Here is a 27961-nt window from a genome sequence, read left to right as displayed (position 1 = left end):
AACACTCTCGCACCCCTCCAATCTATTCTAAACTCTGCTGCCCGACTAATCCACCTGTCCCCCCGCTATTCCCCAGCTTCTCCCCTCTGTCAATCCCTTCACTGGCTCCCAATTGCCCAGAGACTCCATTACAAAACCCTAACCATGACATACAAAGCCATCCACAACCTGTCTCCTCCATACATCTGTGAACTCGTCTCCCGGTACTTTCCCGCACGCAACCTCCGATCCTCACAAGATCTCCTTCTCTACTCCCCTCTTATCTCCTCTTCCCACAATCGCATACAAGATTTCTCTCGCGCATCACCCCTACTCTGGAACTCTCTACCACAACATATCAGACTCTCACCTACCATCGAAACCTTCAAAAAGAGCCTGAAGACCCACCTCTTCCGACAAGCCTACAACCTGCAGTAACCACCGATCGACCAAACCGCTGCACGACCAGCTCTACCCTCGCCTACTGTATTATCACCCATCCCTTGAAGATTGTGAGCCCTCGCGGGCATGGTCCTCTCTCCTCCTGTACTAGTTATGACTTGTATTGTTTAAGATTATTGTACTTGTTTTTATGTATACTCCTCCTTACATGTAAAGCGCCATGGAATAAATGGCGCTATAACAATAAATAATAATAATAATTGCGTAGTCTCGGCTGCTTTACATTCTTTTTTGATTGTGGTATGCAAATATATGGCGCATGCGCACGTCTGCCACTATACACAGTCCAATTAATGGTGAACACATTGCGCACGTGCTCCCTCTGTATACCAACAGCGTCTAAGAGAAAAAACCGGATTACTTACCGGTAATACTCTTTTGTAGAGTCCACGACAGCACCCACTGAGAGAGGGGATCCGCCCCCGGAACAGGAAACCTACAGAGAGATAAATGGGGCGGTCCCCCTCGCTCCCTCAGTTTGTGTTACCGAGAACAACGGAGGAACCGCCATACATGTTTTAGTCAATTTGTTTGGGCGATTCATCTATCTTACGCCTACATCGTTTAAGTTTGCTAAGTTTAACCACGTATAAAATCTTAATTACAATCTCCGCCACCAAGGAGACCCATGTGAAAAAAGTTTTACGGGAGGGAAGTGAGCGGGTGCTGTCGTGGACTCTACAAAAGAGTATTACCGGTAAGTAATCCGGTTTTTCCTCTTCGCCACGACAGCACCCACTGAGAGATTTCCAGAGATAATCACTTGGGAGGGCACACTGTGTTAAGGACTGATCTACCGAAAGACAGATCCTCGGTAGAGGATAAATCTAGTCTATAGTGACTATAAAAGGTAGATGGAGAAGACCAGGTTGCCGCCTTACATATTTGTTCAATTGGGACGTTTGCCCTCTCGGCCCAGGAGGATGATATGGCTCTAGTAGAGTGCGCCTTAATCCCCAGCGGAGGTTCTTCTCCTCTAGCCAAATATGCCATTATGATCGCATCTCTGATCCACCTGGATAATATGCCTGTTGTAACTCCAGACCCCTTTCTGTTGCCCTGGAAGGAGACAAAAAGAGACCTACTCTGCCTCCAGGGACTGGTCCTATCAAGGTAGGCTAGTACAGCTCTCCTCACATCTAAGGTGTGATATTTCACCTCGTCCTGGTTTGATGGGTTTTCGTAGAAGGAAGGTAGGCATATCTCCTGAGACCTATGGAATTTAGTTACCCGTTTGGGAAGGTAGGACGGATCTGTCTTCAAAATCAGTCTGTCTCGTGTTATTGACAAGAACGGAGGGTCTATTGATAGAGCATGAAGATCACCTACTCTTCTAGCTGATACTAAAGCCACTAGTGTAGCCGTTTTCAATGAGAGGCACTTCACTGATGCTGAATCTATGGGTTCAAACGGGGCCTGAGTAAAGGCATCCAAGACCAGAGTAAGGTCCCATGCCGGAAGCCGAGGAATATGCACCAGTTCTGAACGTTGACAGGCTGAAACAAAACGGGTCACCCATCTATTTGCTGCCACGTTATAGTTAAATAGGGCTACTAAGGCCGATATATGGACTTTAAGAGTATTTACTGAGAGGCCCAATTCTCTGCCTCTTTGAAGAAACTCTAAAATGGCCGTAATGGGTGGTTCACCGGCTAGCGCTGCTGGGTGAAAGGTCAGGAATTTCCTCCACACCTTGGCGTATATCTTTGTTGTAGATTCTTTTCTACTTTGTAGCAGGGTATTAATTAGGTTTTTCGAAAAGCCTTTCTGCTTTAATAGTTCCCTTTCAAATTCCAGGCCGCTAGGTGTAGTGCTTTGACCTGTGGATGGTAGCAGGGTCCCTGCGAGAGAAGATCCTGGTGCAGCGGCAGGATCCACGGGTCGGTTATCGACATGGCTCTCAGCCAGGAAAACCACGGCCTCTTGGGCCAAAACGGGGCTATCAAGATGACCCTCGCCCTCTCTTGTCTTATTTTCCTGACTACTGTTGGCAGTAGAACCATTGGAGGGAAGGCATAGGCTAGCTGGAATGTCCAGGGTGCTTGGAGGGCATCTAGAATGTCTGGGTTGTCTGACCTGTAGAGCGAAGCAAACCTTTTTACACATCTGTTGGCTCTGGTCGCGAACAGGTCTATCTCTTGTCTGCCCCATTCTGACGCTATCATCTCGAAGACGTGCCTGCTGAGGACCCACTCGCCCTGATATAGGACCCGTCGACTGAGATAGTCTGCTTGAGAGTTGTCCACTCCTCTTATGTGGAGTGCCGACAAGGAGTGAAGATGTACCTCGGCCACCTCTAGGATCTTTTCCGCGATAGACATCAACGGTCCCGATCGCGTACCTCCTTGTCGGTTTATATAGGCCACTGCGGTGGTATTGTCTGTCTGGACCCTCACGTGGGTTCCTCTTAACTGCGGGAGAAATTGAGACAACGCATAGTAAATTGCTTTTAGCTCCTTTACATTAGAGGAGGTTTCTATTTCATGTTTACGCCACCGGCCTTGTATCATGTGCTCCTCCAGGTGGGCCCCCCAACCTAAGGGGCTAGCATCCGTGGTGAGCACCTTGGAGGGAGTTACCCACCATTGCACTCCCTTTGACAAATTGGTAGGATTCAACCACCACTCTAGGGAATTAACCACCTTCCGGCGATAGGGACATCTTCCCTTCCAACCGTCCCTGCAGTCTGTTTCCTGCAGAATAGCCCATTGTAGCTTTCTGGAGTGGAATTGAGCCCATTGCACCGCCGGGATGCACGATATCAGGGATCCCAGCAAGGACATACCCTGTCTCAATGATATTACGGGTCTTCCTATAGTATCTTGTATCTTATTGATTATAGCCACTGCTTTAGCGTCTGGTAAAAAGCATTTTTGGCTTACGGAGTCTACTTGTAGGCCTAGGAACCTCTGACAGGTCACTGGTTCTAGCCTGGACTTCTCCCAGTTAATTAGCCAGCCCAGTGTTTGTAAGGATGAGATAATCTGAGCCATTCTTGTTTCACACTGAGAAACAGAATTCCCCACTACTAGTAGGTCGTCCAAGTAAGGGATCACTAGGGTGTCATTCAGTCTTACATACGACATCACCTCCAGCATCAATTTGGTAAATACCCAAGGAGCCATGGATAGCCCGAATGGCATTGCCGCAAACTGGAAATGCTGAATCCGACCCTTGAACCAGACAGCTACCCGCAGGAACTTGGGGAGATGGTAATAGGCATCCTTTAGATCCAAGACTGCCATATAAACACCTGGGAAACAAAAGTTTTATTGCAGAATTTATTGACTCCATCTTAAACGGCCTCAGCCTCAAGAAGGTATTAAGCTTCTTTAAATTTATTATAGTCCTGAAAGAGCCATCTGGTTTTGGGATTAAAAATAGAGGAGAATAAAAACCCATTCCTCTTTCGTCCCTTGGGACCTCTATCAGGACCTGTTTAGTTAGCAGTACTGCAATCTCCATCTCTAGTGCTTCCTGCTGTATCTGGGATTTCATGGAAGTCAATAGGAAGAGGCTCGGTGGATGCCAAATGAATTCTAGTTTTAGGCCCGATGAGACAATATCAATGGCCCATGGGTTTGATGTTACCTTCCCCCATTGGTGGCTGAATTTCAGTAGTCTGCCACCTACCGGTGTACTGGTACTAGCGGAACCTGTCTCCTCTGAAGGGACGTTTTCCGAACAGATTGCCCCTTTGTTTGGGGTCCTTATTTCCCCAGCGATCCTGGGGTTTAAAGTCTTTCTTTTTGCCAAACGGCGGTTTTCTGTAGGCCCTCCTATTAAAGGGAATATACGGGTTAGGAAAACCTCTTTCTCTCCCCCGCTTTTGTTAAGATCTCATCCAGTTCCGTACCAAATAAGTACTTACCCTGGCAGGGTATAGCACACAGTCTAGTTTTTGTTTGTGTGTCTCCTTTCCACCCCTTCAACCATAAGGCCCGCCGGCCTGCATTGGTTAGTCCTGCTGCTCTAGCGGATAAACGGAGAGAGTCCGCTGAGGAATCGGAGAGGAAGGCAGCTGCTCCCTTAATGAGGGGCATAGAGGACAGGAGTTTACTCCTGGCCTCTCCATTCTTAATATTGTCCTCTAGGTCATTCAGCCACACCAACATTGGTGTGCACGTGGCTGCTATTGCGGGCTTAAAAGCTGCCGTACATGCTTCCCAGGATCGTTTAAGGAGTGTATCGGTCTTACGATCTAATGAGTCAGCCAACATTCCTGAATCCTCTACCGGCAGGGAGGATCTACAAGAGGTAGAGGCCACTGCCGCATCCACCTTGGGGGCTCTCGACCAAGCAGTCAATTCCTTGTCGTCAAAAGGATATTTACGCTTTGACGTTAAGGGGAGGAAGGTTCTCTGCCCCTGTTTCTCCCACTCCCTTTTTACTAGCTCCTTTATAGCTGGGACCACTGGGAATGCACGGACCTTTTTACGGGAAATGCCTGCAAACATTATGTCTTGCGGAGTCTTGGGGTCCCTACTCTCTGGTAGCCCCATGGTATTCCGGACCGACTTAACCAAGTTGCTGACGCTGTCTGTAGGGAAACACGTCTGCTCCTCATCCTCTGAGGAAGGGTATTCCTGGGATCTATCAGAGTCTAGATGCCCAGTTTCTGCCGATGAGTTTGACGCCGGCGAAGCTCCCCCTCTTGGTGAACCTATTTCTCTCACGGAGGAGTGACCTCCCAGACTCCTGGAGCTGCCTAAGGCCCGTAGCTCTTCTCTAATTATTGCTCGGATATCCTCCTTCTTCCGCGAGGATTCCTCCTGTAAGGCCTCCTCAACACACGACTGGCATAGTTTCTTAGGGTGGCCGTCTGGGAGGGGCTGAGAACATAAGGCACACTCTCTATTTTTCGCCTTCTCCGTTCTTTTGGCCTAAAAAAGGGGGGTTCGGACCAGAAACAAGCGAACATCAGTCATTTATTCTGACTAAAAACACTCACCCGTGAGTTTCGTCAGTAACTACCGGCTGCGGGGTCCGTGACTCAGGCTTAGGCGAGGGACGGTTTTTTCTCTTTACGTTTTTTCTCCAAGGGCTCGCCTTGCCTGGAAGGTCCACTAGATTCCTTCCTGGAGCTGCCACTTCTTCTGGTGCTACTACTTCTCCTTGTAGTACCGCTTTGTCTGCTGCCATGTGGGGATTCCACTGGCTGATTTAACGGGAGCGAAGCTGGGTCATCTATGGATGACATGACTGCGCATCGGCGCTATGCTCGTGGCTTCTTTTTATAGGTTCCTTTTTTTTTTTTTTTTTTTTTGATGCTCCACCATTTTTTTTTTTTCCTCTGCACATGCGCGGGCGTTTCCCCGCGATCGCCGCCTCCTGTATTGACCCCGGAAGTTGTCCCACCACTTCCGGGTCGCCTTTGCCTGGGAGCGCCGCAGGAAGCGGTTATGCAGCGGCCGCCGGACCCTGACCCCTATGCGCCCGGTCGCCCCCCTTGCACAGGTATGATCCCCGTAGCGCTGCCTGGCACAGCGCTCAGGCCCTTCCGCTTTTCTCCCGGGAGGGGCGCGCTCCTTGGTACTTACAATGCGCTCCCCACTTGCTGGACCCTCAGGCTCTTCTGCTCTGTCCCGGGCCCACCGCCATCCCGGATACATGGGATATGTAATGCGCTTCTCGCCCCTTCCTGGGGGGGGGGGGGTATATGTACCGTCCCCTTTAGTGAGCCTTGGCACTTTTTCTCCTCCGGCCTCCCCTGCATTACCAGCTCTGGGGGGAGGGGGAAATTCGCCTCTCCGCCCGACGCTGCTTCCAGTCCTGGGGCCCCTGCTGCTCATATTATGCACGCAGGCGGCTACCAGACCAGGTATCCTCTTCTGCGGGAAACCAAACTGAGGGAGCGAGGGGGACCGCCCCATTTATCTCTCTGTAGGTTTCCTGTTCCGGGGTCGGATCCCCTCTCTCAGTGGGTGCTGTCGTGGCGAAGAGGAAAATAATACATTATGCTAAACATATCTTCACAGAGCAGCATGTTTTATTTCATGCAAATTAGTAAAACTCCTCCTCATCTAAGACCCCCAAGTGGCAACAGACAAAAACCCATACCCAATTTCGATATTATATAAGGTTGGCAATCATCTCAAACATCAGAAGAGTCATAGATACCCACCCAGATACTGTTCACTCAGTTTTCAATCTATTCCAGTATAAAAAGGAGTTTCAAACGTTATCATATGCTCCTTTCTTATTAAATCCAACATGGGTCACCTAGGACAATGTACAGTACTTGACATGGTTTTGACACATCCAGCTTGATTCAAAGAACTTCTTGCCTTATTCTTTCTCTCTCTCTTAACTGAGAAAAATAATAATTTTTCAGCTTCTTAGTACATCATGGGGGGATATAGCATATATTATTCTTCCTATAGTGAAAAAGAGTGTAAAACCTTCAGGTAAACTCCCGAGTAACCCCGCAACCCTTTAACCCCTATACAGGGATCTGGCTTCACGCGGAGCACAATGGAGGGTAACCTCCGGGTTAACACTCAAATCACATGGTAGAGAGATTCAAAAATGTTGCAGAGCGGGAGACCTATAAAAAAGCCGCAAAGGATAATTGATCATTCAGACCTGTTGGTGAATACGATACCCTTTCTCCGACGCGTTTCGTTATAGCTCATCAGTGGAGTCGATGGGGGCCAAAGTTGCCATGTATATCAGGTAGCCGTTTTATATCCAGAATGACATCATGCGTGCATATAGTTGCGCGTTGCCTACTTTTATGTATTCGCGCCTTGCCGCCCAGGGAAGCCAACACTTCCGGTTCCTTGTTTGCATCACATCCTGTGGCTGAGCCTCACATGTCATCAGCGTGCTCGCTCTGTGGAACGCATCACACGCTAAGACCACGCCGATCAGCCTCTGGGCATGCGCCAAAAACACTGCCCTGATTGGAAGGGAATGTTGTGCCGCATAAGTCATTTAAAGTGCTCATCCCGTGGAGCACAAAATACATATATGCCGCAATATTAGTTTATTATGTGCTCCACGGGATGAGCACTTTAAATGACGTATGCGGCACAACATTCCCTTCCAATCAGGGCAGTGTTTTTGGCGCATGCCCAGAGGTTGATCGGCATGCTCTCAGAGCCTGATGCGTTCCACAGAGCGAGCGTGCTGATGACATGTGCGGTTCAGCCACAAGATGTGATGCAAACAAAGAACCGGAAGCGACAGCTTCCCTGGGCGGCAAGGCGCGAATATATAAAAGTAGGTAACGCGCAACTATATGCACGCATGTCGTCATTCTGGATATAAAACGGCCACCTGATATACATGGCAACTTTGGCCACCATCGACTCCCCTGATGAGCTATAACGAAACGCGTCGGGAGAAGGGGTATCGTAATCATCATTCTTGGGGTTGGAAGCATACCTGATTAGAATCCCGCAATTTGGTGAGACCGTTCTTTTTGCATACATGCTATGAGATTTTTGTGTCATGGAAAATACCTCAAATAGTAAGATGAGGTGTGCAATGATATAATGAGGTTTTATGCATATATTTGTAAAAAAAGAACTCCTCAACTGAGGTGATATGCTCTGATATGTTAAATATAATACCTCAAATGTGACAGAATGAAGCACCATGAGGTCATGAACACACGTGCATTTACGTGTATAAGTAAAATCTGCAGTGAATACATAACTGAGGTCTATAAAGCTGGTCTGTGGTAATATTCCACTAATATATGTCAGTGGGCTAGCAGGGGTTTGTTAAAATGGGATATTGATTATACCCTATATGCCGAAAAAAATACCATGAGATGAGTATATTTGGATATGCCGGATGTGAGCCTGAATTAGTAGGCATTTTGTTTGTTCATTAGACACTCATTCTCGTTGGATATCACTGACTGATGGCCTGGTGGGCAAATTGCAATAGCTATTATTAGGGTATTATATTTTTTGGGGGCTACGCCCCTCTACTATACCCAATAATTAGAGGCAGCCATTCTACCTAAGGATATATATATATATATATATATATATATATATAGTTGATTGAGGTAGTATATATCAGTTTTTCTTGTTGTATGTTGTCTATTTGAGCACCTTGCACTTTGGAGATTTCATAAATTTTCAAATAAAAGTTGTATTTTATTCCTATCCAATTGATGTAATATAATATTGTAGGAAGAGAAAAAAAAAAAAAATCAATCATCTTCATCAAAATAGCACCAGTGGCGACACCTACACAGTACCATCTATTGCGTTCCGATAGATGCTACTGCACAGGTGCTCCTGCCATTTTGCTAGAAGGAAAAAAAAATTGGTTCCATCAAGATGACGCCGGCTGCACCTACACAGTAGCATCTATCGGAACGCAATAGATGCTACAGCACAGGCACCATTTTGATGAAGATTTTTTTTCCCCACAATACTATATCATTAAATCATAAATTATCACATTATGCAAATTGCCTCTTCAGAGAGAAAGAGGACTTGAACTCTATAGCGCCACCTGTTGGTAGTAGCGATCCTACAAGTCACAATCAACCCTTTAACAAGTTTTGTAATATGACTTAGGATAAAAGCCAAATCAGAATCTCAATTTGCAGACAGTGTTTTGGGCTATTGGCCCTCGTCAGTGCAAAGTATGAGAACTGATTTGGCTAGGTGAGAAGCTCTGGACTGAGGTCTAAGGGGTAAGGTTTCTCCTTGTGGAGAGTGACATACCAGCTCTGGCTTGTCAAGGTAAGGAGGCTTATTCACCGTGCAATACTATATCATATTATCCATTGTTCCATTATATCATGATACAGCGCAGGCGCCACCACCTGCGTGATGAATGATATTCTTTTTTTTTTCCCACACAATATCCTATGCAGTATGTAAAACAGGGGGTAGGTCACTGAAGGATCAGTGACCTGTCATATGCCCCTACAGATGCATATGTAAGCAGAGTGCCACAAAGATCCCGCCCCCCTCCCCCAGGCCGCCCCGAAGCACGAGAATCTCAGTAACTGAAAACTACACATATAGATTAAACATCCACAAAACAGATTTCATCAACCAAGGTATCATTTTAATCAGTATAACAGCACCGACATTACAGTGTCTGTAGTTTACCAAGAATAATCCTGCTGACAGGTTCCATTTAACCCATTCATGACCTTTTCACGATTTTGTGTTTTGATTTTTCACTCTCCTTCTTCCCAGAGACACAACTTTTTTATTTTTCCGTCAATATGGCCACGTGAGGCTTATTTTTTACGGGACGAGTTGTACTTTTGAACAACACCATTGGTTTTACCATATCGTGTACTAGAAAACAGGAAAAAAATTCCAAGTGTGGTGAAATTGCAAAAAAAAGTACAATCCCACACTTGTTTTTTGTTTTGCCTTTTTGCTGGGTTAACTAAATGCTAAAACTGACCTGCTATGATTCTCCAGGTCATTACAAGTTCATAGTATGTAGAAACTTAGCACTCAACTTAAGTATGATCAAGGAAGATTGAGTGCTAAGTTTCTACATACTATCTATACGGTTTGGGAACTTAACTTTAGCACCACCCTCTAGTTGTGCTCACGGTGTTTTGTTTCACACTACGAGTTCATAGACACCAAACATGTCTAGGTTCTTTCTCCTTCGCCTCATTGGGGGACCCAGGACCATGGGTGTTATGATGTTGCCACTAGGAGGACACTAAGCAAATACACAAAGAAATTAACTCCTCCTCTGCAGTATACACCCTCTGCTGGCTCTATCCTGAACCAGTTCTTGCTTAGTGTCCCGTAGGAGGCACTAGGGTCTGGCTTCAGACCCTGATTTTAATTTTTAAATTTTATTTTTAAATTTACTTTTTACCAAAATCTTCAAGGTTCCGATCTCCCAAAACCATCAACAGGCGGGAACAACTCGGAGTGTCGTCTCCCTGTACCCCCTCCTGCAACCTCAATACCAGACCTGGGCTCTCCTTAGGGGCGACAGATCACTTTAATGGGTCCGCGGCGCTTTCCCCACACCAACAGATGGGAACATGGGGTGTCGCCCCCACGTACCCCCTACTGGAGCCAGGACTTCAGCCGGACAAATGCCTTGCCTCCCCCATCTAATAATTACCTCAGGTAATATGCAGAGGCTCCATCGGCGTCCGTGCAGCCCCACTGCACCACTACTGTCTGAAAGTGGCAGATGTCAGGAGGCAAACGAGCCTTCTCAACCTCCCCATTAAAGGGAAAGTGGATTGAGGAGGATCTGTGGGGCCACAATCTCCAGCTGGGACCATCACACTGAGCACCCAGCTCTACTTCACGCACCCGGCTCTGCTTCATCCTCTCTCAGTAGCTCCGGGTCCCCAGGGGGTTTACATGCACCCGGGCGGCTTCTCGGTTCGGGCTACTGTGCTCCAACGCCTCCACGCTACCGCCGCGGCTGCAAATTTAGCCCCCGGCTTCTGACCGGGATAGGCCAGGCTCCTTATACTTTTTAGGTGCCACTGTATCTGAGCGAGCAGCGCTGTGGCCACATCCTGCACCCTGGCCCTGACTGCCTCCTTCTGCTGGCGCTTCTCGTAAGGAACGAGAAGCGCCGACTTGTTCACGGACCCTCCACTTCCTGCACCGCGCGTGTATCATACAGGCTGGGGGATGCCATTATACTTCACCGCACGTGTGACTACAGGATTTTACATCCGCAGCGCAGACTACATTCTCTGGGGGCACGGACACAGGAGCTGGGTAAGCTGGTACACAGCGCTTAACCCCTTCCCTGCAGCAGCCTCTAAGTGGCATCAAAATATATGCAATATGTATCAATCAAAGACATCTAAGAAGGCTGATAAAACACACACACAGTGGTGTATGTCTCATGTACAGTATGTAATGACCCCACGAAGACACCACAATGCAATCTGTGCAGCTTGCAACCCTTCATGCACACAGGAGTCCCCTGCTAATGCTGACCCTAGTGGGCCTAGTCCACCTGAGTGGGCCACATCTCTGGCACAGTCCCATGGCCTGTCTGGCCAAAGATATAGAATCCTTCCGTGACTCCTCATCAAGCCAGGGCATCACTTTACCCCCCGTAGAATATCCTTCCGCCTCACGAGAGTCTTCCTCAGACAGAGGCCGGACTGCAGCAAAAGATACGCAATCTTCTAGGAAACATCCCCACAACTCGTCCCCCAGGCACTCTGGTGCCTTGGCGTCCGTAAGCTCTGCTTCACGCTCCCCCTCACCAGGGGTTTGCAGCAAACACGACTCAGAATAAGAATCTGATGTGGCCATAGAATCAGACTCGCTAGAGTACCAGGAGTCTCTAGATTCTCTCATTGCTGCGGTTAATAAAGCTCAGAGTAGACGAAGAAAGACAGACTTGCTATGAGAGCTGACCACTGGGTGGCGCTCACAGCAATCCTGCATCAACAACCATAGAGGTCTCAAGACGACCTCTGGTTGTCATGCCGACAAACCGGTGACCCGCGATGACGTGACGCGGGTTACTGGTGAGCTTATTTCCGTCCGGAAGCGCTTGTTAAATGCCGCGGGCACATGTCAGCTGACATGTCCTGGGCTTTGAGGTGAGCTCACTGCCAAAGCCCACATCAAAGTGAGGGGATACCGACATGTGACATACTATACTGTCCGATGTCAGTAAGGGGTTAAGTTGTTTGCATCACACGAGTTTAAAAGGTAATTCCCATCTATTTTTATTTTTTTTTCCAATCTCAATTCTGCAAAAAAGAAAGAAAACTTGAAAAACCTCCAGTATATTTCCCTACCAGAATTGTATATTTTCCCATGTTTAACATGCACCTTTTTCCTGGCTTGTGACAGTTTATGGGCTGTACATACACTACCCATACACATTACTAGAAACCCTGAATGCTGGTTGAATTTTTGATGTACACAAACCAGGACAACAAAAAGAATGACAGGTAATTCATTCATAGCCAGCTCTTCTGTCCGATGGCAGACATCAGCTCTCATCACATCTGTTTTATTCAATACTTATATTCCCAATAAAAAAGTTCTAGAGAAACTTATGTTGTGACACTGTACTGTCCCCACCTTCTTCAAGAAATAAATGAATACATTGATGACTGGTTGGTACCACCACCCTTGCCAATATAGCATGTTGTTGCACCATTTGAAATTCTGAATTGGCAGCGTTACAAATTTTATGGAAGTGGCCTATAAAAATGGGAGAAATAAGGAACACAACACAAAATTCTTTAAAAAAAAAAATGCTCACTGGTACCATTAGCAAGTGGTCAATAATAGAGGACAAATTTTGGATAAAATCACATACCAAATCGGGTTCTCTCTGAATCAAAATCAATTTTTGGGTTGAATGTAAACCCCCCCTTAAAAGCACATGTAACTTTAAAAAGAATCATCACACCACCACAAGTAGGCAATCATTGTGTCACCCAGACACCAACAATACATACAAATATTAAAGCACAGAGCCTATTGAATGAAAACACCCAAACAGCTTTTGTACAGTATGTCATCACAACATAATGGAAGCCAAGGAAAAGCACCATGTCCACATACCTTTCAGGTGTTTCTAGTTGTGTGGATGGTGGGTTCAACTCCCCCTCTACAGTCGGCTGGTTTGCAGAAGATCGATCTGCAGAACTGTCAGAATTCTGCGCCATACAGGTGTTGAAAGCGGTAGAAGCAGAGTTATTCCCAGCAGGCACTGAGGAAGATGATGACTGTGGTGCTGTGCCAGTGCCATTAGGTGTGGAACTGAATGTAGGGTTAGATGGCCCGGAAGGTGCAGCAGGACTTGGCGTATTCTGTGTACTTGGACTGGCTTGGCTTTTAGGAGGTAATAATAGACCACTGTCCAGTTGCAAAGAGGACAGATATGGTGCTAAAATGGAAATAAAGACAAGAGACTATAAACTGAAAAGCAGGAAAACAGAAAAAAAAACAACAAACAAACAATGCACCACCATATACATTATTTATGGAGTCTTTCAAGAAATAAAGGTTATGTTTTCTTAGAGACTCTTAAGGACGGAGCAATTTTTTGCATTTTTGTACTCCATCTTCTAAGAGCCATTACTCTTGTATTTTTCTATCAACAGACACTGAGGGCTTTTTTTTTGTGGCAGAGATAGGCTGGGTTCACATGTAGCGGAAGTTACAGGCAGGGCTGTGGAGTCGGTAAGCCACAGTTGCGACTCCGACTCCTGGATTTTATCAGGCTCCGACGCCGGCTCCGGCTCCTTCATAAATGGCCAATTCATAACAACAAATTTACTGTTGTAAAATATTAAACATCGTGCTTATTCAGTTTCTCACCATCATATAAGTAATCAGACCACTTAGAGCAAAAACTACATTTATTAGAATACAATTAGAATATAGCAAATAACTTTTATAAACTTTTCTAAACTGTAAGTAAATATGCAATAAACACTTTTATGCAGTTAATAAGAAGAAATCTATAAATTTGTCCTCAGAAAAAGTATTGCCTCTGTCAGATCCTCCTTAATGGATGCCCTCAAATCTGATCTAATTATTTTGAGAGCAGAGAACAACCTCTCTACACTAACTTGTGTTGGTGGCAAAGCAGTAACCACTCGGGCAACATCTCTGACAATGTCAGGATACAGAGGAATCGCTTGTTGCACTGTTATTTTTGATGAACGGTCAAATTTCTCAATTTCTTTTAGTGCACATGAAAAATGCTTCTGAAATGTACTGGCTGTGTTCCTTGATGGGGATGACTCTTCTTCTATGCGGGAACGCTTTGCACGGTCCTTGTGATCCAAATATTTTTCGAAATTAAATTCTTCATCAGTTGATGATGAGGGTGAAGATGTGGCAGGACGACCAAATTCTTCTTGTTCCTCCTGACTGTTCTGCAACCCTTTCATCCTTACTGCTATTTCAAACAGAGCTTCTTTTCCTTTACTTAGCTGTTGATCATCTAGAAGAATCCGATGCATTGGGTCTACATAAACAGCTGCCAAAAGAATGTTATTTTGTAATAGTAGCTCCTCTCTCCGTTTCATTGATGTAGCAATGCCACTTGCAATTAACCCTCCTCTTTGGGACAGGCGAAACATCAGGTTCTTCCACTCCTTTAAGAAAATACCTGGAGTTAAGTCCTCTGCTTGTAATTTTTTAGTCACTGTAAATGGGTGCTCTAGCAATTTTTCCAGCTCAGTCACCTGATTCCACTGACTTTTATTTAGCGTCAGTTGAGGGTTAGCCATGTCTACAAGAAAGGTTTTCAGTTCAACCAAGCGCTGAATCATTAAGTACTGCCCCATCGTGTGGCTTGATCAATAATTGCCCCTTTTCCAGCACGTCTCTTCAAAATTGAGTCAACTTTAGGGGTTCTGGCAACAGTAGCCAATTTTCTCACCTTGCCAATCAGTGCAGCAGCATGTCCTTCTTGCAGACTGTCTCTTATAGCCAGCTGTAGCGTATGCACAACACAGCGCATGTGATGAATGAAAGAACATATTGACACAGTTTCAACAAGATCATCTAAACTATCATGTTGCTGTTCATCTGAAGCAACTTCAGTTTGCTCCTCAGTTATAATACTGTGTTCCTCTATTTCAAACATTTCTGTGTCTGTGGACCCAGAATGTTCATCTAGCTGCTGGTCACCATCATTACTCTCATTCATTAGCTTAATAGTACTTATCATATTTGAAGCATTGTCAGTTACGAAAGAAAGAACTTGCTCTTTTTTAAGTTCATAGTCTTGCAGAACCTTTTCCACCAAGACCTGGAGAAACTCACTGGTGTGATGAGCTTTGGTGTCTTTTACTGCCAATGTCTTGGTAACTATTTCATTTTTGTCACAAACAAATCGGACATTGATGGCAAAATAGTTCACTCTGTGACGTGTGCAGGCATCCAATTTGAGAGTTTTTTTAAGTTCTTCCTTTTGTTTAAAAGCTTCTTCGATTACTAATTTTCTAATACTCTCTCTCTCCAGAGAAACACCAAGCTTGCGGGCCATTTCCCCATTCAGACACATAAAAGCTGGTCGTGAAAATAATGAAATAGGCACACTATCCTTTACAACAAGCTCTATGATCTGTTTTTTAAATGTATCTACTGTCATTGTCACAGTAACTTTGTCACTGACAAAATATCTTGCAACTGATGGCTGCAAAGTTCTCTGCTCCTTTGTTTGGCTGGAAGAGCTGGGCACTGGTTCATTGGTTTGGATGCAGTCTCTCTCATCCACTGCTTTCAGTACTTTTGGATGAAAGCGCTGTAAATGTCTCTTTAGATTAGAAGCTCTGGTAGGAGCATTTTTATCTTTGCCTGAATATGCACTCATCTTGGCTTCACAGCATTTGTTTTCGTCTGGATCATTTGTCATACACTGACAGACATAATGTTTTCTATCTTGAGTGATGGTGAAATGTTCAAATACAGCTGATTTAATGTGATGCTTCTTTGACATTCTCAGGTTTTTAATTCTGCATTCACAATCCAAATGACAATTGTTTTTCCTAAAAACAATTGTACAAAATTATTGCCAGGTCGTACAACTGATATAGTGGTCAGTAATACTGTTATTATTCCTCATGTACTCACAGTTAACTGATGCAAAGTTTGTTGAAAGGATAATACTTCTTACAGTCTTCCTCTTCTGAGTAGCAGGCAGCTGTGAGATGCTTGAAAGACGCACACCTAGTATGATCTAGTCTAGAGGAGGAGCTTTACTACTAAGAATTTGCAACACATTTTCACTTTCAGTTTCATACATTGTAAGTAGGGGGGTTGGGGCAGCATGAGGTTAACCAAGTATAAGATTAGATAAGGGCAGTGGAGAACAGTGACATACAAGAAGTAAGAAATGTCTCTATCTCCAGCAGAACTGCTTATCACTGTTGTTCATAGTTTGATAGAACATATATATTTGAGTAACATTTATAAAATTCATATGAAAGTTCAATTATGAAATATTAATACATTTTTTTTAAAGCTGGAGTCGGAGTCGGTACATTTCTACCGACTCCAACCAAAACTAACTCCGACTCCACGACTCCGACTCCACAGCCCTGGTTACAGGTAACTGAAGTTACCGTGAGAATTCCGGAATTCCATTCCGCGGGAAAAATCGCATTTTAAATTCCCACGGAAAAATTAGCGGTTTGCAAGCGTTTGTAGCTTGCAGAATGCTAGCGTTTTCCAAGCTATCTGTAGCATCGCTTGGAGAACTGATTGACAGGTTGGTCACACTCGTCAAACATAGTGTTTGACGAGTGTGACCAACTTTTTACTATTGAGGCTGCCTATGCAGCGTCAGTAGTAAGAGATAAAATGTAAAAAATGAAATAAAAAATATTGTTATTCTCACCTTCCGACGGCCGGCGATCTTCTTCCCGCCTCTCTCCACGCTCCCGGCATCTTCCGGTCCCAGTAATCCTTTGCGCGAATGACCACGAGACGTCGTGCTCCCGCGACGTCATCGCGAATGACCGCAAGACGTCATTGCAAGATACCGCGAGACATCGTTCCCCCGCAAGACCGCGATTTCATCGCGGTCATTCGTGCAAAGGATTACTGGGACTGGGATATGGTACCCACAGCCCGGAGGACAGTCTCCTCTCCTACGGACCGTGGGTAGCATCCGCAAATGTTCTGCTTACTTTTCGCATGGTGGGCACAGCCACATGCGGAAAGTAAGCAGAACAATGCATTCCTGTGTGTGCGGGATCACCGCGATTCCGCAAAATTAATGAGCATGCTGCGGATTTTTCCGCGATGTGATACCGCCGCGGGAAAATCCGCAGCATTAGCACAGCATTGCGGAATCCCATAGGACTGCATGGGATGTTTTTTTGCGTTTTTGCGGCAAAATCGCACGTTTAAAATCGCCGTGAAAACGAAAAAAAAACCGCTACGTGTGAACCCAGTCTTACACGAATGACATCATCCTTTTAATCATGCGATGTTTAGGAAAATAGGAAAACTCCAAGTACAGTGAAATTGTGACAACTCCACACTTTGTTTTTTTTTGGGGGGGGGGGGGTTTTAGCTGTAGTGCAACATGAATCTCCAGGTCAGTACACTCACCGCAATACCTTTTTTTTTTTCCATCTAAGTGGTAACAAAATAAACTGATAAATTGCCTGTCATCAATTCCATGACCTGTAACATTATTTTTGTATTGATGGAACTTTGCGGGGTTTTTTTTTTTTTTTTGAGTGGAGAGCGGACATTTATAAACCTCTGGAAAAAAAATTCCTGCACTTTCAATTTTTTTCCCCTCTTCATGGTTTTTACCGATTGGGTTAATTTAATTTTGATAGATCAAACATTGTCAGGTGCAAAGATGCAACGTGTTGTTTTATTTTTAACCCCTTAATGACCAGAGCTTTTTTCGGCTTTGTATTTTCGTTTTTGGTTCCCCTTCTTCCCACAGCCATAACTTTTTTATTTTTCCGTCAATATGGCCATGAGAGGGCTTATTTCTTGCCGGACGAGTTGTACTTTTGAAAGACATCATTGGTTTTAGCATGTCGTGCACTTGAAAATGGGGGGGGGGGGGGGAATTCCAAGTGAGGCGAAATTGCAAAAAAAAAGTGCAATCTCACAAATATTTTTTGTTTGGAGTTTTTTTTGCTAGGTTCACTAAATGCTAAAACTGACCTACCATTATGATTCTCCAGGTCATTATGAGTTCATAGACACCAAACATGTCTAGGTTCTCTTTTATCTAAGTGGTGAAAAAAAATTCCAAACTTGGCTTAAAAAAAAAATTATGCCATTTTCCAATACCCGTAGCGTTTCCTTTTTACGTGTTCTGGAGTTGGGTGAGGGCTTATTTTTTGGGCGCCGAACTAAAGTTTTTAAGGATACCATTTATGTGCAGATAAATTCTTTTGATCGCCCGTTATTGCATTTTAACCCCTTCATGACCAAGCCTTTTTTGACCTTAATGACCAGGCCATTTTTTGCAATTCTGACCAGTGTCCCTTGATAAGGCAATAACTGAGGAACGCTTCAACGGATCCTAGCGATTCTGAGACTGTTTTTTCGTGACATATTGGGCTTCATGTTAGTGGTAAATTTAGGTCGATAATTTTGCGTTTGTGAAAAAATCAGAAATTTGGCGAAAATTTAGAAAATTTCGCAATTTTCAAATTTTGAATTTTTATTCTGTTAAACCAGAGTTATGTGACACAAAATAGTTACTAAATAAAATTTCCCACATGTCTACTTTACATCAGCACAATTTTGGAAACAAAATATATTTTTGCTAGGAAGTTATAAGGGTTAAAAGTTGACCAGTGATCTCTCATTTTTACAACAAAATTTACAAAACCATTTTTTTTAGGGACCACCTCACATTTGAAGTCACTTTGAGGGGTTTATATGGCAGAAAATACCCAAAAGTGACACCATTCTAAAAACTGCACCCCTCAAGCTACGCAAAACTACATTCAAGAAGATTATTAACCCTTCAGGTGTTTCACAGGGACTAAAGCAACATGGAAAGAAAAAATGGACATTTTAATTTTCCCAACAAAAATTTTCTTTTAGCATCAATTTTTTCATTTTGACATGGGCAACAGGATAAAATGGATCCTAAAATTTGTTGGGCAATTTCTCCTGAGTACACCGATACCTCATATGTGGTCATAAACCACTGTTTGGGCGCACGGCAGTCATCAGAAGGGAAGGAGCGCCATTTGACTTTTTGAATGGAAAATATGCCGGAATATTTAGCGGTTGCCATGTCGCGTTTGGAGAGCCCCTGTTTGCCTAAACATTGGAGCTCCCCCACAAGTGACCCCATTTTGGAAACTAGACCCCCCAAGGAACTTATCTAGATGCATAATGATCACTTTGAGCCCCCAGGTGCTTCACAAATTGATCTGTAAAAATTTTTTCACAAAAATTTTCTTTTAGCCTCAGTATTTTAATTTTCACATGGGCAACAGGATAAAATGGATCCTAAAATTTGTTGGGCAATTTCTCCTGAGTACACCGATACCTCATGTGTGGTCATAAACCACTGTTTGGGCGTACGGCAGTGTCCGGAAGGGAAGGAGCACCATTTCACTTTTTGAATGGAAAATTAGCTCCAATCGTTATTGGACACCATGTCGCGTTTGGAGAGCCCCTGTGCACCTAAACATTGGAGCTCCCCCACAAGTGACCCCATTTTGGAAACTAGACTCCTTATGGAACTTATCTAGATGTGTAGTGAGCACTTTGAACCCCCAAGTGCTTCACAAAAGTTTATAACACAGAGCAGTGAAAATAAAAAATAATTTTTTTCTTCAAAAATGATTTTTTTAGCACGCTATTTTTAATTTTCACAAGGCTAACAGGAGAAATTGGACCACAAAAGTTGTTGTCCAGTTTGTTCTGAGTACGCTGGTACCCCATATGTGGGGGGGAACCACTGTTTGGGCACACGGCAGGGCTCAGAAGGGAAGGAGCGCCATTTGACTTTTTGAAATGCAAATTACTTCTAATCGTTAGCGAACACCATGTCGTGTTTGGAGAGCCCCTGTGTACCTAAACATTGGAGCTCCTCCACAAATGACCCCATTTTGGAAACTAGACCCCCTAAGGAACTTCTCTAGATGTGTGGTGAGCACCTTGAACCCCCAAGCGCTTCACAGAAGTTTATAACGCAGAGCCGTGAATATAAAAAAAAAATTTTTTCCTCAAAAAAAATGATTTTTAGCCAGCAATTTTTTTTTTCACAAGGGTACCAGGATAAATTGGACCCCAAAAGTTGTTGTCCAGTTTGTCCTGAGTACGCTGGTACCCCAAATATGGGGGGGGAACCATTGCTTGGGCACACGTAAGGGTTCGGAATGGAAGTAGTGACGTTTTGAAATGCAGACTTTGATGGACTGGTCTGCGGTCATCGTTACGTTTGCAGAGCCCCTGATGTGCCTGAACATTAGAAACCCCCCACGTGACCCCATTTTGGAAACTAGAACCCCCAAGGAACTTATCTAGATGCCTGGTGAGCACTTTGAACCCCCAAGTGCTTCACAGAAGTTTATAACGCAGAGACGTGAAAATAAAAAAAAAAAATTTTTCCACAAAAATAGTATTTTAGCCCCCAATTTTTTATTTTCCCAATGGTACCAGGAGAAATTAGACCCCCAAAGTTGTTGTGCAATTTTTCCTGAGTACGCCGATACCCCATATGTCTGGGTAAACCACTGTTTGGGCACACGTTGGGCTTGGAAGAGAGGGAGCACCGTTTGACTTTTTGAACGCAAAATTGGCTGGAATCAATGGTTGCACCATGTCGCGTTTGGAGACCCCGTGATGTGCCTTAACAGTGGAAACCCCTCAATTCTAACTTCAACCCTAACCCCAACACATCCCTAACCACAGCCCTAACCCCAACACATCCCTAACCCTAATCCCAACCCTAACTCCAACACACCCCTAACCCTAATCCCAACCCTAACCGTAACCCTAACCACAAGCCTAACCCTAATTCCAACCCTGACCCTAATTCTAACATAACCCTATTTCCAGCCCCAACCCTCGTTCCAACCCTAACCCTCGTTCCAACCCTAACCCTCGTTCCAACCCTAACCCTCGTTCCAACCCTAACCCTCGTTCCAACCCTAACCCTCATGGAAAAATAAAAATAATTTCTTTATTTTATTAGTTGATCCTGCCTATGGGGGTGATAATCGGGGGGTTTATTTACTTTTCATTCTATTTTGATCACTGTGAGAGTTTATCACAGTGATCAAAATGAATGAAAGGAAATTGCAGCAGGCGGGCGCACTGCGCATGCGCCCGGCATTTTCCAATATGGCGGCGCCCATGGTCCGGGACACCGGGAGCCATAGCGGCACTCGGTGAGTACCGGGGGGGTGGGAAGGGGGGGCGATCGGAAGGCGGGGGGAGCAGAGGGAAGGGGCGGAGGGAAGGCGGGAGGGGGCAGATGATGACAGCGGCGGCACATCGCCGCTGTAATTCAGTGACGGGGGGGGGGGAGATCGCCCCCGTTAACCGTGGGGGGGGTCAGATCGGTGTCACCAGCCATGTCCGATGCTACAGCTACAGCGGTCTCCTATAAAAGTCAGACACAGGCTGGACTTCACGGAAACACCATAATGGCAGACATTGGGGGTGGGGAGTATTTAACACATTAACAGCAGCGGATAGAGCTCAGCTCCCCTTGATGCAGTTATAGGTAGAAGATGGCTGAATAACGAACGCAACCATCTGCAGGCTCATCTCCTGAGCTCGCTCTGTACACCCACTCCCAACAGAAGTCGTTAATGGGTTGAATATGAAGCATAAACATTTGTCACAGGGACACCTGCAGTATATTTACACACACAAAAAAAAAAAAAACACAACACACAATTCAGAGCTGTAGCTTCAACCCAAGGGCATTATACAGAGCTGGAAATGTGTTTTCAAATTCAGGGAACTTATGTGACACATTCTTTTTTCTAATACTAAACAACTCCTTCAAATAGGATCTATTTATCTGTCGGAAAAGACAAGCACATCCTCCTACCGCTTGTGTCTGGTATCCAACTCAATAGGGCAGAAATAGTCACCACACCGAAGTAGCACAGTTTCTAGTTTAAATAAATTATACATATATAGATATACCAATACAGATATACAGTAGATATATAGATATAGATAGAGAAGACTAGCAAATGTCAATGTTAGGCTCTCAATTCCACCTACTTGTTTTCCATATATCGCCACCATTCTGTAAAGCAAGAGCTGTCACATCATGCCAGAAATGGATGGAGAACAAGTATATAGGAAACTATACTAAACCAAGAGTGTACCCAAAAGCATGTGCTCGGTTTGAAATTGAATAGTCATTTTATGCTGACTGACAATTGTATAATTTATACATGGGTATTAATTGCATAAAAAAAAGTCGTATATATTGTTTTATTTGCACTCTACTTAACGTAACACTGTGTGAAACACTGACTAGAATATTCAATTTCTCAACATCTGATCAGGTTCTATTATCCAATATGTACCGTATATACTCATGTATAAGTCGACCCCCCTAATTTAACCTCAAAAAACTGGGAAAAATGTATTGACTCGTGTATAAGTCGAGGGTGGGAAATGCAGCCTTAGTGGGAGACAGCAGGAGGCTGAGAGAGAGAGAGAGGCAACTTATGACAGGCTAACAAGCCTTTCACTTTATTGTTTTTTTAATACAGTATTTCAAAACCTCATAGCAGGCTCCGTACGGGCCATGTTAGAGGAAAACCCAGCCACCGACCTCACCTCCGCTCTTTTCAGCACGCAGCTGCGTATGAGAATCAGAGCAGGGAGGGCGTGGGAATGCAGGACAGAGGAATTGAAAGTTAAAGGCATGTCACACTAAGAGATATCGCTAGCAATATCGCTATAACTAGTGACGTTATAGCGATATTGCTAGCGATATCTCTGTGTCTGATACTTACCAGCGACCGGCTCCCCCGCTGGTTATCGCTGATCGCGCGAGAACGTTCAGGACTGTTTCTCGTCGTCAGCTTCCTGTGGCGCTTCCTGCTGTGAGGACGAGCGACGCGTGGAGCCGGGCGGGAGGACGCAGGATCGCCTGGTGTGACAGGTAAGTAGCGATCCCCGTCCCCAGCGATGTCGCTAGTGAGATCTGCCTATGTGGCAGCTCACTAGCGACCACTTAGCGATGTACCAGCGATCCTGACCGCGTCATATCGCTGGTCGGGATCGCTGGTACATCGCTAAGTGTGACAGTACCTTTAGAGCTGCAGAGCCGGGGGGGGGGGAGGCGGGCCAGAGCAGCCAGAGCTGCCAATTGCATTTCTCTTAAGTTCTCTGACTGGTGATTCACCAGTCAGAGAGAAAGCTTCAGCGCTGCAGAGCCGGAGGGGAAGGCGGCCCAGAGCGGCCAATTACATTCGTTGTACCTACTCTGACTGGTGATTCACCAGTCAGAGAGAAAACTACAGCTCTGCAGAGCTGACGGGGGAGGCGGGCCGAACCGCGGCTACTCAAAGAAGACATGGCGCCGGAGCAACGCGGAGGACATCGCCATGTGCTGGCAGTGTGCTGGCCGGACTGCCGCGTCCCCGCAACACCTCCCGAAAAGTAAGTTTGACTTAAAAACTTGCTTGACTCGCGTATAAGTCGAGGGGGGTCTTTTTCAGCCCATTTTTTGGGCTGAAAAACTAGACTTATACGTGAGTATATACAGTAAATCAAATATTTAGATTGCACATGCTACCATGTTCCTCATTTGCATCCTCATAATCAATGCTTTATAAATTTAATGAACAGAAATAATCAGAAAACTACAAGAGACAATAACTGACCTAGGTGTTGTCGGCAGGTCTGAGCATACATCTGGAGCCGAGCATGGTTGTCCATGTCCTCGCTGGCCGACTCCTCACTCAATCCTTCACTCGTAGAGCAGCCAACCTTCATTATCCCATCACACAGAACTTTACAGATTGGCCTGTGCTGTCCTAGGCGGCACATCTGTGATATCAAAAGTGAAGCAAAGTTAAGGCCGGTTTCACATTTGTGCTTTTGAGCGCAGCGACGGCCTGCGCACGGCGCCGCTAAGCCCCGACCCCTGCCGAGCCTCCGCCGGTAGCTCCGCCTACCGGCGCATGACGCTGCATGCGTCCCCTATCTTTATCACTGGGGGCGCAGGCTGTGCGCAGTATGCGTTTGGCGGCGCATGCGTTCTTTTGACGGTGCGCCGAGCGCAACTAAACTGCAGCAGGTTGCGTTTGTTTGGCGCTGGTCGGCACACCGTCAAAAGGACGCATGCGCCGCCAAACGCATACTGCGCACGGCCTGCGCCCCCAGTGATAAAGATAGGGGACGCAGGACACATGCAGCGTCATGCGCCGGTAGGCAGAGCTACCGGCGGATGCGCGGCAGGGGGCGGGGCTTAGCGGCGGCCGTGCGCAGGCCGTCGCTGCGCTCAAAAGCGCAAATGTGAAACCGGCCTAAGTTCAATTCATGCTTTTAGTAAAAACAAAAAGAAAAGTAAGAGATGTTGATAGTTTGCCTAAATAAAAGACAATGACCATTTGTCAAATTGACTTGTTGACCTAGGTCAATAAGATTTGGCTATTAAATACTGACTAAATAATGTTGACGAATCAGGCTGATAGTTGATTAAGCCTGCCCCAAACAGAGTTAACTTGAATGTAGCGCAGGCTAGTCAACCTTGTTTGGTCAGTATGTTTAATACTGTCAGACACTTTATTTCCATGGAGGGCACAAATTATTTTTCTACTGAAACGAAAGAATGAAATTATACATTATACATTATACTCTAACGTGATATTAGCTAGAAGGCTACCTACACCTTTTGTGGATTTTATTTATTGAAATACGTGAATATTTGGGTAAAAATTTTTGAAATTGTGTTTTATTAAAAAAGTTCAACCATTTGTCATCTGAAGCCTGCATGTATTCTCATACATTGCAGGCTGCTCAGTCCCCTTCAGTGTAAATTCTGTCAGATGAGCGCTGACATGTCTGTTACTCACCCTAGGTTCTTTCCCGAATCCAAATCTAAGTTGCCATCTTTATAACTAAATAAAATAAATGTAAATCAAAAGGGATTTCAGCACTGAGCATTCAGGAGAGCATAGTGAGAGGTTGCGGACTGCTTGTCTGATGGATTCAACACTGAACAAGACTGAGCGGCCTGCAATGCATGTGGTAACAGAAGGCAAACGGTTGAATATTTTTAATTGAACAAAATTATAACAGTTTTACCCCCAAAAATATTTTCTTTAAAAATTAAATAAAAATACTTCCAAAAATGAACATAGACTTCAGGACTTACCTCATACACTGCGCTCAAGTCACTGAAGAACGCTTTTGCTCCATCTAGTAAGGCTGGATTTTCTGGACACAATATCAAATATCCTACATCCCGCTGTCCACCATATGGCTCAAGAAGCAGGCGCTCCCAGAACGGAAGAGAGAAAGGAGCTATGGTAAGATAGTCTTTGTCATAGCCAACTAAAAGGTTGGGTATGGGCAGTGGCTCTGGAGATTCTTCAGATCCTGAGAATAGAAAAAGTAGAAATATCAATTAATATTGTATATACCGTATGCATGAAAAAGAAAAGCAATCTTAATGGCTGGCAAATCATAGTTTTACAGCAACATATTCTACACATAATTCTTCCCCTTCAGGATGCCATATAAGGCTTTGAAGAACTGTAGTAAATTTATACAGCCAATCCAGAAAATGACACAAAAAAAAGTTAATCATGGGAAATGTGTTACCTGCCATTTACTCATACACTACATCAGCATGTACGTGTAATTTGTATAAGAGGAAATGCAGCGTTAGAGAAGTCATTATTCCCACAGCTTAAATATACGACAGGCTACACACAAGCATTCATACATGCCTCCAACTGCAGATTGGCCTAAAACCCAGGGTGTATTTAGAAGCAGATGGTCAGATGCAGGAATCACTTTTCTGAAAAGGAGCTCAACTAATCCTGGGGACATCAGAAAAGTCCAAACAATGAAGGGAACCTTCTGATAATTTACATATGGAAGTAGCAGTAAGGATGTAGATGTGCATGTACTCACAAAAAGGACCTTTTTTTGGATAGATCAGATGTGTTAGTTATTGGGGGACCAGTGCCTATATACCTAGAGAATTAAAGTACTACTTCCATGTGTAAAAATGTGCTGACAAATCACATTCAAAATCTATTCTACAGTACAATAAGCACAAGCATACCATTTACTATATTAAGGAGCACCAACACTGGAAACATGACCACCTTACCATAGGATCCACGTCCAGCCATCTTGTGAAACTGCTGCCACGTCAGAGGACCCTGCACATGCTGTATATTCTCCCAGGTCCGTCCTGTCCTTTTCTTTTGGATGGCATCCTGCAAGAATGGCTGTAGGGATAATAACATGCGCACCACATCCTGAGATGGGAGCATGCTTACATCAAGCACTAAAGAGAAAAGAGAGGGACAAATTCAATAACTTACTTACTTTTTTCCCCTTTCTTTACAAGACCATTTCTAAGGCTAGTTTCATATTAGCGTTTTTCAGCGCTGCGCTTCAAGTCATGCGCAACAGAAACACATGCAAAAACCGCATCATGCGTCTTGGATGTGTTTGCGTTTTTAGGCGCATGCGTTTTAACCAGTTTCTAGCCATGTTAACTCTTAAAACGCATGTGATTTAAAATGCAGGCGTGCGCATGTCCATGTGCACGCCTGCGTTCCCATAGACTGTAATGTGTTATTTTTGCGCATTCCGTGCGAAAGCGGTTTTTTTGACACCGTTGTACGGACCCAAAAATACAACAGGTTGCGTCGGGCGCGCCTAGGCGCACACTACAAAAACGCATGCGCACGAAAACGCATACGAACGCGTGCAACCGCTAGACCATGTGCCCGCCATGTTAAACATAGGGGCGCATGCACGCGCACGATGCGCTGCGCTAAAAAACGCTAATGTGAAACCAGCCTAAGAACCACAAAATCTCACATAGACCGATGCAAAAAATTTGACAACTTTCAGCAAATACAGTTGTGGCCAAAAGTATTGACACCCCAGCAATTCTGTCAGATAATACTCAGTTTCTTCCTGAAAATGATTGCAAACACAAATTCTTTGGTATTATCTTAATTTAATTTGTCTTAAATGAAAAAACACAAAAAGAATTGTCCTAAAGCCAAATTGGATATAATTCCACACCAAACATAAAAAAAAGAGGGTGGACAAAAGTATTGACACTGTTCGAAAAATCATGTGATGCTTCTCTAATTTGTGTAATTAACAGCACCTGTAACTTACCCGTTGGCACCTAACAGGTGTTTGCAATAACTAAATCACACTTGCAGCCAGTTGACATGGATTAAAGTTGACTCAACCTCTGTCCTGTGTCCTTGTGTGTACCACATTGAGCATGGAGAAAAGAAAGAAGACCAAAGAACTGTCTGAGGACTTGAGAAACCAAATTGTGAGGAAGCATGAGCAATCTCAAGGCTACAAGTCCACCTCCAAAGACCTGAATGTTCCTGTGTCTACCGTGCGCAGTGTCATCAAGAAGTTTAAAGCCCATGGCACTGTGGCTAACCTCCCTAGATGTGGACGGAAAAGAAAAATTGACAAGAGATTTCGGTGCGGATGTTGGATAAAGAACCTCGACTAACATCCAAACAAGTTCAAGCTGCCCTGCAGTCCGAGGGTACAACAGTGTCAACCCGTACTATCCGTCGGAGTCTGAATGAAAAGGGACTGTACGGTAGGAGACCCAGGAAGACCCCACTTCTTACCCCGAGACATAAAAAAGCCAGGCTGGAGTTTGCCAAAACTTACCTGAAAAAGCCTAAACCGTTTTGGAAGAATGTTCTCTGGTCAGATGAGACAAAAGTAGAGCTTTTTGGGCAAAGGCATCAACATAGAGTTTACAGGAGAAAAAAAGAGGCATTCAAAGAAAAGAACACGGTCCCTACAGTCAAACATGGCGGAGGTTCCTAGATGTTTTGGGGTTGCTTTGCTGCCTTTGGCACTGGACTGCTTGACCGTGTGCATGGCATTATGAAGTC

At 44.7% G+C, this 27961-nt stretch overlaps 1 protein-coding gene across 2 annotated transcripts in view; it reads right to left on the bottom strand.

Moving 5' to 3' along the window:
• The window catches only part of MED13L (mediator complex subunit 13L), a 250774-nt gene that overhangs the window by 22848 nt on the left and 199965 nt on the right, over positions 1 to 27961 (bottom strand). For both annotated transcript variants that reach the window (XM_073582553.1, XM_073582554.1), the window contains 4 exons: positions 26176 to 26355; positions 25210 to 25433; positions 23714 to 23879; positions 12960 to 13284 (listed from right to left, as the gene is read on the bottom strand). In XM_073582553.1, coding sequence (XP_073438654.1) covers positions 12960 to 13284; positions 23714 to 23879; positions 25210 to 25433; positions 26176 to 26355 — 895 coding nt within the window. The remainder of the gene's footprint in view (positions 1 to 12959; positions 13285 to 23713; positions 23880 to 25209; positions 25434 to 26175; positions 26356 to 27961) is intronic.

This window comes from Dendrobates tinctorius, unplaced genomic scaffold, assembly GCF_039654945.1.
Source record: "Dendrobates tinctorius isolate UK_male_01 unplaced genomic scaffold, ASM3965494v1 ptg000073l, whole genome shotgun sequence".
NCBI classification, from domain to species: Eukaryota; Metazoa; Chordata; class Amphibia; order Anura; family Dendrobatidae; genus Dendrobates; species Dendrobates tinctorius.
This window is presented reverse-complemented; position numbering and strand designations above follow the sequence as displayed.